We start from the raw sequence: 13,285 nt of genomic DNA, 5'->3' as shown, positions 1-13,285 counted from the left end.
TGCTTCATCATTTGCATATAGGTATTTGGAAGTAAAAACATCTAATTTAGCATTTTTTTAACCAAAAAAGAAAATGTACCATCAAAAAATGTTGTTCAGTCATGTTGCATTTTTCATAATGAACCCCATTTGGGTTTTCTGGGGGCAAAAATTCAAGGGTGACATGCTATTTCCTTCTCCAGGTCATTTTTACAGAAAATGGAGGCAAAGAGGATTAAGTGATTTGCTCCTGGTCACAAAGTGTGAGGTCAGATTTGGACTCAGGAATATGGGTCTTCTTGACTCCAGGCCCAGCACTCTATGTGCCACCTAGTTGCCCAAATCAGAAAAAGTGGCAAAAAGAGGCTATTCATTCTATTCTATTAGAATTCTATTCATTAGAATTAAATAGTCAAAATATCTGAAGTTTAAATTACATTTGTGACAAGGCACTTCTTCTGTATCTTTGCCTATGTGATAAGAACGATAATACTTATTAATATTACTTAGCGGTTGTGTGAGTAAAATGCTTTGTAAACTTTGTGAACACAGTAGATATGCTTTTGGATAGGATGATTAATGCTAAAATTTTTCTAGGGTACCAGCAGTAATACAAGTGTAAAAGCAAGACACTATGCTGGGGTTTTTTGGTGTGCAGAGATGTGCAAGATGTGGTTCCATTAGATCTTTAGAGCCAATTGAGTAGCCTACAGCAAATACTGAAGGTTATGTAAGGGTTTGGGATGGGGAAGAAGAAATTGTGTTCATTCCCTGCTATTATCCAGTAGTTTTCACGTTTCCAAGTTTCATAAAGACTTGACTTAATAACAAACTTTGTTTCAAGTTTTTAACCTTGAAACTTTATTTAGCCATCTTCTCCCCTCCCTGAGAAAAGCCTAGAGATTCAAATTTGTCATGTGAGGTTGAGTAGAGAAGTAAGATAAAATCAGAATCTTTTGTCTTGTGTAAGTTCGGGTTCTGAATACAGCCTAGGATAAAAACCAAGTAGTGCCTTAAATTTCTCACCCACTTCACTGGCCAAGGGTTAACAATATCTCCACATCTGTGTTCTGGGCAGATTCACAGTCTGAGAGTGAGGCTTCCCCAGTGAAGCGGCCACGGCTACTGGACAGCAATGACCGACCTGAGGAAGCCGGCCGTTCTAAACAAAAGAGTCGGCGCCGCTGCTTCCAGTGCCAGACGAAACTCGAGCTGGTCCAGCAAGAACTGGGATCATGTCGTTGTGGTGAGTATCCTTCTCCTTAAGTGGGAGGTAGGAGCCAAAGTTTTCTTGAGGGTGAGTGTTTGTCCCTTTACACTAAACAAGCATAGATCCTGGAGGAGAAATGTTGCAAAAAAAAATTAAAAAAAAAAAAAAAAGAGAGAGCTCTGCATCCTTGCTCTGCAGTACAAGCCTTCTGAACAAACTTTCCCCTCAATCCTACAGTCCTGTCTAGTGAATGAGGCCACTGTTCAACTTAACAAGTAGGAATCTCACAACTCTCTAAGTGTAAGTTCACGGTATCAACTGTAGGACCTCCCAGCCTATGAGAACTCAAATTAATAGATTTCTTTTCTCTTCCTGCAAAGTCTTGATCATTCCACATAGAATACAGAACTCACAGGAAGACTTTCTAATAGAAATTTTTCCTTTGTTGATTCCCTGTTGGTTTCTCCTTAAGGTCTGGTTCTTATTGTCCTTACTATCCTTGTGTCACAATCGCCATACCTCCCAAATTGACTGTACTTTGAATAATGCTTCAGGCTGTCAGATTTACTTTTTTTAAAATAAGTTATTCAAACAAAGCCAAAGCCTGATGGAAACTATAATAGGCCTGAAAAAGGGGGTGGGGAGGAACATGCTAGAGGTCATTGAAGACCTTTAATAAAAATGAGAAATATGATTTCTAGCATTTAGAGTCCTATTGTTTATGCAGCTGCTGAGCAAATTTTTTTAAAGGTTATACCATTGCATTGATTAAAACCAAGGTGAAGATAATGAGCAGGTGTATCTGTTCAGGAGCTATTTTAAATTTTAATGAACTGCCAGGTTTTCTCATTTGTCTGTAAGACTGCTTTAGAGAAATTTGGAAATTTTGTGCTTTGTTTTTAAAATTGTTTAACCTTCTTCAATTTATAGAATACAAGTGACTTTAAATTTTGGTACTTAGCTATTGATAACTACTCTCAACTTTTCCCTATTTCCCACACTTCCAGATTTTTCTTCCACTGCCAGTATGGGGGAAGTTAAGTCTGAGTGCTCTGATTTAGAAACAAGCCAAAACAGTTGACTGAATACTGTCATTTATCCAAAAGTAGCAAATTAAATGAACTTGTATTAGGGCCAGGTTTCTTAGTTTAAAAAGTCAATTTCTTCCCCAAATTATTTTAATTAAACGTTTTTGTTTTTTTTTTAGAAACATTAATGTCTTTCAATCACACTTTGGAGTTGCTTACCTAACACCTCAGAAATATTTTTAAAATATTCACGTGTTTTGGGGGAATGTACCCACTTCTAGTGTATAACGCCAACTTCTTATAATTGCTTCAAGAGAAACTTTTTGCCTAACCACAGCAGTACAAAACTTAGATTCATTCCTCCTCTCCTTCTGGCCACATGTATCGTGTCACATAAGGACAGAAATCTGCTAGTTATAGTATTTTAGGCTAGCATAATATTTCTTAGGGTCTGGTTTTATTTCTTGCTTTTTAAAACTTCTGCTGTCCAGGCCAGAACTACAGATCAGGCTGTCCTGTCCCTGGCTATTAAAAGCTTCAGACCCATTCTGTGAGAAAATCGGCTTTAGCCTTTTCCTTCTCCCCTGTATAAGGAGAATGGTGGTAGCAGCTGGTAGGGTGACTCCTTTACAGCCTTCAGCAGAAAGCACCTCTCACTATAAACTTATTAAAAAAACTAAATTTTGATTAACAGTTCAACTCACATTACTTTAAAATAAATGCAAAAGGACTAACTGACTAGGTGGTGTTTCTACTTATAATGTGTATTTAAGAGATTGCAAGGTATTGCTAATGATAGGTCAGGTAAAATTAGTTGTTGGGCTGTTAGTTATAGGGGTGTCTATTCTGACTGAATCCTGTGTCTTCAAGAGAAACCTTGACTTCTTTGCCTGAGTAGCACTGTAAAAAAAGGAGTTAACCTGAGCCTCTCCATAGAAACTTAATAAGGGAGAGAGAACATCGGTTCTCACTATACTGCCCATTGTGCTTCCATATACCATCCTGAATAAGGCTCTTCAGCTGTATATTTTTACAAAATTTTAAAAAAAGTAAGTCAACTATAGGCTTGTATGCTTGGAGTCTATATAAACAGAATTCAAAGTTACAAAGCCTCTACCTTCCAGGAATCATACATACCAAGTATAAAGAGCAGCACTAGTCAAGGGATCCGAAGTGTGGTCAGCAGATAGCTTTGGTTTGCATACAAGGTTCAAATCTTATCTCTGAAACACTGGACTTGTGACCATAAGCAAGTTGCTTCTTGTGCAGTTCTATAAGATTAGATTCAGCAGAGGAGCTAATCTGCATTTGAAAAGGGAATTTATTTCCTCAAATAGGGAGTATTCCCTATATCAGTAAAATCACTGGTTTAGTCTTTATCCCTGTATGTGTGTTTTTGAATGCAGTGGGGGGAGAGGGGAAAAGACTTGATAACTAGTTTCTTTTTAAAAATTTTTTTGAAATTAAATTTTATTTTCAAATGATCTGTCTTCTCTATATCTATCCCTACCACCCCACTTTGATAAAATAAGAAAAACCAAACCCTTTAACTATTAGTTTTATAATTAAATGCTATAAGTGGGAAAGTAGGAAGCTTGGGACATGGTTCAAAAGCAGAAGCTGCCCAGATGGGATCTCACAGCTGCTAGCACATTCCATCCTCCCAAAATAGTTTGAGTTCGTATTTTATGTCATGTAAATTTGTTGTCCCTTCCTCCTGTCCCTCAATGTCAGTCTTGTCCCTCTACCCAACTTAGAGACTGTTTTATTCTTATTTTGGGGTTTTAAGTACTTAGTGAAATGCCCAAAATTTGATGTTTGTTAGTCATAAACACACACAAATGTACATACATACATAGCTACATATAGAATCGTAAATGTCCTTAGAGAACAAATAATCCAATCCCTCAAATTATTGATGAGGATATAAGCCCAGAGGGGCAAAGTAATAGATGGCATAATAAGGATTTAAAATTCCAAGTTAAACCCCTCTTTCCACGGTATAACACTATTTTCTAGTTTGAATCCTATGACATTTATGTCCCACACTTATGCTGTAGCATCATTTATTCAGGTTTGGTTATTTGTTCTTGGTATCGGGTTTCTGTGATACTTCTGTGTCTAGCTATTGAATCCATAAGATCTCATATCAGTTTTTCCAAAGACTTGGTCTCTGAATCTATGCTCCTTAAGCAGCCTAATTAACTCATTGAGGTACACATTATATTGTCATTGTATCATCATTTCACCTGTTGCAGTTCTCCAACTGGTTTTGTCCATTGGTTTAGAAATGTGTTCCGAGCTTCCATATTAGGAACACAGGATTTTTCTTTACCTCATATGCCTATATTTGTATCTTAAGAATAACTGAATCCTTGATATTACACAGGATTTGCCATAGTGGATCAAGCAAGGTGGATCATCAACTGTGCTCTTCTGCCTCTGGCAGTGATTAAAACTATCCATCAGTCTCAGGCAAATAAGAACTCACATTTCAATATCAAGTGTTCTGGCAGTAACCTGATAGTTTCATAAAATCACTCATTGAAAAGTATCTAGACTACATATTAGATGATTATCATGTACTTTCAGGAAGGACTACTTTGGCTATGTCTATTATATTCTTATTCTTTTTTTTTTTTTCCCCCCTGAGGCTGGGTTAAGTGACTTGCCCAGGGTCACACAGCTAGGAAGTGTTAAGTGTCTGAGGCCAGATTTGAACTCAGGTGCTCCTAAATTCAAGGCTGGTGCTCTATCCACTGCGCCACCTAGCTGCCCCATCTATTATATTCTTATGTGGCTGTTCACTCTGATATATTATGAGTCTTGAGTTCCTAGAGCTTTCACATCAAGATATTTAAAAAATTCACAAATTCAAATAGGCTATTTGTGAAGTTCAGAAATAACAACTTTGTGGTGGTGTTTGGGGAGCTTGATTTTTCTGCCAGAAGTAGAAATGGGCTAGGTTTCAAAGCCAAGTTTCTAAGTATCAGGTTGCCTAGGGAAAGTTCAAAACATGAATTAGGCCACCATCAGCAATATATTTTTGTTGTTGTTCAACTGTTTTTAGTCCTATTCAGTGCTTCATCATCCTATTTGGTATTTTCTTGGCAAAGTTACTGCAGTAGTTTGCCATTTTCTTCTTCAGTTCATTGTACAGATAAAGAAACTGAGGCAAACAAGGTTAAGAAATATTCCAGAGTAACACAGCTAATAAGAGTCTTAAGCTGGATTTGAAATCAGGAAGAATTGAATCTACCTGACTCTAGGCTCATGCTATGTTTTTACTTTCCTTAAAAATTTCTGAGTCAATAGTGTTAACTTGACTTTTCTTAAGAGAAGGTGATAACCTCAGGAAAAATATTGGACAGTTTAGGGCAAACATTTAACACTTGGTATTATCTCTAAGGAGTGCTGTCATTGTGAAAACCAGATTATTGATAATGTTAGTGTTATAGAGATACACTTAGCTGTCCTGGAAGGTTTGGAGAAGAACACAATAATTTACTACTGAAAGAGGAAAACTCGAGAAGTTGGTTTGAACTCAAACAAAATATTTTTTCAACATAAGAATTCTTTTTTATGCATTCACAATCTTTTTCTTCCAATCCCTTTCCACTCTATACAGGTTATTAACTGCTGACAAGAAATTCATATCTCATAAATAATGCTTGAGCCATTGCTATATAAATTGAATGTGTTATGAATTGTGATAGGCCTTTTTGTAGTGTTCTATGCCTAGAGCAGGAAGAACAGAGGATGTCATTTTCATTAATTTCTAATGAGGTGCCAATTAAAGGCAGGGAAAATGCTCCAAAGGGAAGAGTGGCCCAAGCTCCCTTGAATCCTTCGCCCTAGGGCTGTCATCCAAACACACTGCCAGTCAACCCTTCTCTAAAAATTCCATTAAATTACAATCTCATCGAGAGCACACACAGACACATTCAGCTTCCCTTTGATCTTCAAAAGAGCAATTTGTAAGATGAGTTCTTAGCCTTCTCACACAAGAAACTGGGAGAGGTGATGGGAATTGTTAATTGCAAAGACACTCTGTAGGTTTCAGTGAGTAGGTGAAATTTTAAGATGAATTCTCATTGTCTGCCTCTCTGTAACTGGGTAACCTTTAAATCAACAATACTAAAGTAACACCCATTTCCTATGAAATTACTCCAGCTGCCAATTAGAATAAGGCATGTGGTGAGGCTAAGGTGTGATCTCCTATATTGCATAAAATCTCCACAATTTGCCTTCTCAGTAAGGAAAATAAAAACAAAAATGTGCTTAGTTTATTTTTCTAATCAGTCAAGAATATGTTCCAAATTGAACAGTAAAACAAGAACACTCTAATGTATATTGTACTACAATCTAGCTATTGTCACCAGAATTACCTGTGATTTTCTGCTGCAGTTGAGCTGAGCCACGGGCCTTTTAATTCTGAAAGAAAATTGGGGTCACTAGAGATAGATTCTCCAGACATGGCTTTGGCTGGCATGGTAGCAGGACTTTTTAAATCCCAAAATACTACTTTTCTAAGCCACACAGTCAATTTAAAAACAACAGTATGGGAGGGGGGGGAGCATATAAATTTTTACTTTTTTTTTTTTTTTTTTTTTTTTTTTTTTTTAAAACAGCGACTTAAAAAAGGTATGCTTCTCTTTCCTTTTAGGATTAGAAATTTTTTTACTAATCTCCTAAGCAATACAACTACTTTTTACGTTTTTAGAATAAATTTTGCATTCACAATGAGAACCCCAGCAAATGAGTCTTCCCTGGGCCTCAGTGATCCCTTTTGGCTAGTAACATTCTGGTTGATGACTTGGGAAAAGGATAGGTTGATTTTAGGTTCACATTTGAGAATACACATTGAGCATGGCTATCACTACTCCCAAGATTGGAGAGAGTAAATGACAATACCTCAGATCATTGAAGTGAAAAACCTCAGTTGTTGCCATGGCCTACCTTTGTACTAACAAGAAAGTTTGGTGCCCAAGCAAATCATACTTGTTTATTCTGTCAGTTTGCAACATGTTCACTTAATCTTAAACTAAACTTACTGTAGAATGATTTGATTTTAAGAAATATTTGTGATAGATTTGCTTGAGTGGGTTGCAAAAATATTATAGCTCTATCCCCCCCAACTCTAAAGGAAAAAAGGAAAATCCCTTTTCTTTTCTTTTAATTTTTATTATAGCTTTTTATTTACAAGTTATATGCATGGGTAATTTTTCAGCATTGACTTTTGCAAAAACCTTATGTTCCAACTTTTCCCCTCCTTCTTCCCACCCTCTCCCCCAGATGGCAGGTAGACCAATACATATTAAATATATTAAAGCATATGTTAAATATAATATATGTATACATACAGTTATTTTTGCTGCTCAAGAAAAATCGGACTTAAAAATAAAGTAAAATTAACCTGAGAAGAAAATAAAAAATGCAAGCAGACAATAACAGAAGGAGTGGAAATGCTATGTTGTGGTTCACATTCATTTCCCAGAATCCTTTCACTAGGTGTAGCTGGTTCTCTTCATTATTGAACAAATGGAACTGATTTGGTTCATCTCATTGTTGAAGAGAGCCACATCTATCAGAATTGATCATCATCATCATCATCATATAGTATTGTTGTTGAAGTGCATAATGATCTCCTAGTTTTGCTCATTTCACATAGTATCAGTTAATGTAAGTCTTTCCAGGCCTCTCTGAAATCATCCTGCTGGTCATTTCTTACAGAACAATAATATTCCATAACATTTATATACCACAATTTATTCAGCCATTCTCCAAAAGAAGGGCATCCATTCAATTTCCAGTTTCTAGCCGCTACAAAAAGGGCTTCCACAAACATTTTTGCACATACAGATCCCTTTGCCTTCTTTAAGATCTTTTTGGGATATCAGCCCAGTAGTAACACTGCTGAATCAAAGGGTATGCAGAGTTTGGTAACTTTTTGAGCATAATTTCAAATTCTCTCCAGAATGGTTGGATTAGTTTACAATTCCACCAACAATGTATCAGTGTCCAATTATCCCTCCTGGATCTCTTTTCCAGGTCAGTTTTTTTTTTTTTTTTAAATTGAGATATTTCATATTGTTTTCTATTTTGCCATTATTTTTTTTTTCATTGTTTTTTGATTTCTCACAAAATCATTAGCTTCCAATTGCTTAATTCTAATTTTTAAGGAATTATTTTCCTCAGTGAGCTTTTGTATCTCCTTTCCCATGTCAATTTTGCTTTTTAAGGTATTCTTCCTCCTTGTTAGCTTCTTGTATTTGTATTTCTTTGCTTCACTATCATTTTTTTTTTCCAATTTTTCTTCTATCTTATATGATTTTAAAAATCTCTTTTGAGCTCTTCCATGGCTGTCTCTGAGACTAGTTCTTATTTTTCTTAGAGGCTTTGGATGTAAAATTTTTGTTACCTTCTTCTGAGTATGTTTTGATCTTCCTTGATAACCAGTAGTGACTTTCTATGGTCAATATCTTTTTCTCTTGTTTGCTCATTTTCCCAGCATATTACTCAGGGCTCTGTTTCCAGTATGGAGGGTGCAATATCTCAAGCTTCAGAGTTTTGTGCAACTGTTTTCAGAGATCCTTGTAAAAACTTGTGAGTTTTCAGTTTTTTCAAGGTGATATGAGCCAAGGAGGAGAAGTGTGTTTACTACTCTCCTTGCCTGTGTTCTGGTCTGTTGGTGATCACAAGCACTCTTTTCTGCCCTGGAACTGTAATAAGGGTCTCTGCTCTACTGTGTCCATAAACTCTGGTATGCTAGTGCTCTTCCTCACCTTGAAACTGTTGAGTCAGCACTTCAAGCTGGATCTGAGTATGGCTAAACCAATAGAGTCCTGCTTCAGTGCTAGCAAAGAGACCCCCTGTAATCTCTGTCCAACTGTTCGACTTCCTACAGTCTGTAAGCTAAGACTTCTGGAAACAAGTATTGGTGTTGCATTTTACTTTTTAGAATACTCTTTTTTTCCCTCTCAAGGAAAGGATATTCTAAGCTTTCCTTTAAAGAAAACAACAACTGTGTAGTTTTGGTTTGGTTATTGTTAGCTTTGTAGAATTACTACTTTTTTCCCCTCTCTATCCAGTTTTCCTGCATCCCCTCCAACATTTATCACTATTTTTTTCTGTCATCTTAGCCAACCTGACAGGTGTGTAGTGATATCTCAGAGTTGTTTTAATTTGTATTTCTCTGATCAGTAGTGATTTGGAATACCCTTTTATATGTCATGTAAGATTTTTAAAATATTAGCAAGTAGACTGCAGTAATATATCACAAAAATCATGTATTATGACCAATCTGAATTTATACCAGGAATTCTGGGCTGATTCAATGTAAGGAAAATAAGTAAAGACTAATAACAAAATCAATAAAAATCATGATTCATCAATGGATGCAGAAAAATATAACACTCATTGGTGTTTAAAAACAAAATGCTAAAGCATAGGGATAAATGGACCTTTCCTTTTTAAATGATAAGCAATATCTATATAAAGCCAAGAACAAGCATCTATAATGAGAATAAGCCAGAAACTTTTCCATTAAGATCAGAGATAAAGCAACAATATTGAGACAAGAAAAAGAAATTGAAGGACTAAGCCTAGGCAAAGAGGAAACAAATTTTTTTTTTTCAGATAATATGATGGTTTGTTTTTGTTTTGTAGAGAACCCAGAGAGTTAACCCAAAAAAGAAAAAAGAAAAGGGGAAAAAAAAAAAATATATATATATATATATATATATATATATATATATATATATATATATATATATATAAAACATCTAAATCTCTGGAAAGTTGCAGCATATAAAATAAACCCACACATATCATCCACTTTTCTGCATATTGCCAAAAAGTCCAATAGGAAAAAGATAGAGAAATTCCATTTGAAATAACTATGGACAGTATAAACTATTTGGGAAGCTAATGATGTCACTGAGAGAAGAGGGCCTAGGACAGAGCCAGAACACTCAACTTTTTTTGAGACTTCTTCAGGAAATTTTTTTTCATAATAATGGCTTTTTATTTTTAAAAATATATGAAAGGATAATTTTCAACATTCACCCTTGCAAAATCTTTGTGCTCCAAATTTTTCTCCCTATCTCCACCCCCTCCCCTAGATAATATCCAATATAGGTTCAACATGTGCAATTCCTCTAAACATAAAACGCAAGAAAAATCAGATCAAAAAGGGAAAAAAAAAAAAAATGAAAAAAAGAAAAAAACAAGCAAACCAACAACAGTGAAAATACTATGTTGTGATTCACATTCAGTACTCATGGTCCTCTGTGCATGTGAATAGCTTTCTCTACCACAAGTCTATTGGAATTACTTCATTGTTGAAAAAGAGCTAAGTCCATCACAGTTGATCATCACATAATCTTGTTATTGTATACAGTGATCTCCTGGTTCTGCTCATTTCACTCAGCATCAGTTCATGTAAGTCTCTCCAGGCCTCTCTGAAATCATCCTGATGATCATTTCTTATAGAACAATAATATTCTATAACATTCATATACCATAATTTATTCAACCATTCCCCAACTGATTGGCATTCACTCAGTTTCCAATTCTTTGCCACTACAAAAGGGGCTGCCACAAACATTTTTGCACATGTGGGTTCTGAAAATTGTTTTCTTAAATTGCTATATGGATCACTTGAGGGAACTGTTTTTGATGCCATTATCAAAGAGTTAGGAAATCTTTGTGCCCTACTCATTGTAGTAGTTTGGAAGACAGCTAGAAGATTAGAATTTGGGCGGAATTTTGGACATTTAACAACAGAACTAAGTAAACTTTATCATCTTATTGAAACTATGAATACAAAATGACCTGGTCTGTTGGCTGTACAATTAGGGGTTCTCAGTTTGGAACCTGTCCAACAGTCACTAACCATCAGAAGAAAAAGATAAGGAAAAAAATATCCTTCACCTACAAATTTTAAGTATTTTTGAAGTATTTCTTAGGCACCTGTCTATTCTCAGAGCTTCAATAAAAAGGCAATTTGATAATATAAGTCACATAAAGGTGATGATTTAATCTGTTTTCAGAAGACCTTGGAAGAACATGAAGAAGTATTACTATAGGTATTAAATCATCTAGAAACTGTGATCAGAAGCTGTTAAATGATGGGTTCTAGCTTTAGTGTTCAAGACTGTGGGTCTTGAGGAATGACACACCCTGAGAAGCATCATTCCCCACTTATCATTGCATATTTCCAAAGACTTCAGGATCTGAAGATGTTTCTGGAGTTTCATAACTATTATTGGAGAGTTGCAAAAGACTGTTGTGTTGTCAAAGCTTCTCATTCGCAAAAGGACATTGGATTCTATGCCCACCCTTATCCCCTGCTTTGCACATTATTGGGACATCATTGGCATTGGACTTTTGCTAATCCAAGCAGGTCCTTTGTGTTCTAGAAGTCTAAATGACTTGGGATCAGTTTCATATCAAGAGAACAATGACATTAGAAGCTTATTGGCATTTGTCTGCAGAGGACTCACTGACAGTAAAATGTATTAGCCCATCAATGGTGTTAAAAAACAAACAAACACCTACCTTGGCCTTGAAGTAACCTGTCCCTAAGTTTGGAGATTGCATAGAGCCTAGTTCAAAGTATAGAGATGATGATCTTCTGACCTTTGTCCAACTGCTGCTAGATAATACAAAATGGTTTAGTTTACAAAGAGAACTTTGTAAAGAGAGATTGTTGCCCTAATCTGTTGGGGCTTTTTGTGACTGAAACTTTGGTGACTCCCCCTTTGGGTTTAGAGTTGGGAATTAAGATAATGTAATACTCAGAGAATAAAGCCAGAAACACAAAAAAAGCATGTCTTCACAGTCTGGGGATTCAACCAGAAAATAAGACTTCAGGAAAAGTGATGTAAATTTCAATCTCCCAAAATGAGTTGCAGGGTGAGGGTCTTTAAAACAGTACAGTTGACCAAGAAAGGGTCTTCAAAAAATCAAGCTCAGCTCTCTTGAGTAAGGAGGGAAGAAAGTAATTAAAATTGGAATTTGGTAATGGAGAAATTATAATCAATCCTACAATAAAGTACAAAAAAAAGATACATTAGTGCAGTCTAAACCTATCTATCCTTGGGCTAACAGAGCATTTCATAATGATTTTCCATGTAAGTTTAGGAGAAAGCTGTTACTATCAAGGGTCCTGGTAATCCAGACCTGTAACCTATTATCTTTGATCCTCTATCCTCTCACCAATACCACAGATATTCAATCAATTGTCAAGTTTTTAAATGTTTACCTTCAAAACATCTCATGTATGCGCACTCTTTCTCTGACACTACAGCTACTCATATGTGCACTCTTCCAGTAGTTTACAATTTAGTCTTCCCTTACTTCTTTTCCCACTCCAGTGGATATCCTCCAATCACCTTTCAAATTTATCTTTCTAAAGTACTAAATACTTAGCACTTAATAAATTCTAGTTGACTGACTGGAAAGGGTGTAGATAGATTTTGTCAGCTCAAGATACAGCAAATAACACAAAAAAGTTAAGATTATATCCATTATATTCTGTTGAAAACAGCTTGAAATGATTAGCAAGAATATGCAACAAACAAGCCTTTGGACTTGGTGTAAATTGATTTCTTATATGCAAAGGAGGATCAGAAAAATATCACATTAACATTCTAGTGATAATTTGCCTGATATATCCAACAGCTCTCCCAGAAAGCCTATTGGTCCTTCCCTTGAGCTTTCTTTTAAAGTTATTTTTGATTGATGAATTTTTCTCCATCATTCATTTCCCATTATTTGTCCTTTCCCTTCAATAAACTCTCCTTTGAAATGAAAAAGTTTACTGATTAACAATTATCCCTCCCATCAACTCTGCTTTAAGCATTTGAGACTAGGTTTTTCTGATTCCAGGCTCCAGCAGATTTCAGCACAGCTGCCTCTGGATTCTTTCTTTCTTTAGCATCTTTGCTTCATGTTGGGTATGAAGTGGAACCTCAAAGATGTTTTAATTTGCCTAAGTAAAAAATAAATTATGTTTACATGATGATTAGAAACCTTGGTTGATTGCAGATGAACTGTCTTGAAA

At 35.7% G+C, this 13,285-nt stretch overlaps 1 protein-coding gene across 3 annotated transcripts in view; it reads left to right on the top strand.

Moving 5' to 3' along the window:
* Positions 1-13,285, top strand: part of ZFAND3 (zinc finger AN1-type containing 3) — a 287,184-nt gene that overhangs the window by 245,844 nt on the left and 28,055 nt on the right. For all 3 annotated transcript variants that reach the window (XM_074311034.1, XM_074311033.1, XM_074311035.1), the window contains one exon: positions 1,058-1,225. In XM_074311034.1, the coding sequence (XP_074167135.1) occupies positions 1,058-1,225 (168 nt within the window). The remainder of the gene's footprint in view (positions 1-1,057; positions 1,226-13,285) is intronic.

Source organism: Sminthopsis crassicaudata, chromosome 4 (genome assembly GCF_048593235.1).
Source record: "Sminthopsis crassicaudata isolate SCR6 chromosome 4, ASM4859323v1, whole genome shotgun sequence".
NCBI lineage: Eukaryota > Metazoa > Chordata > Mammalia > Dasyuromorphia > Dasyuridae > Sminthopsis > Sminthopsis crassicaudata.
The sequence above is the reverse complement of the archived record's forward strand: the minus strand, read 5'-3'. Positions and strand labels throughout refer to the sequence as shown.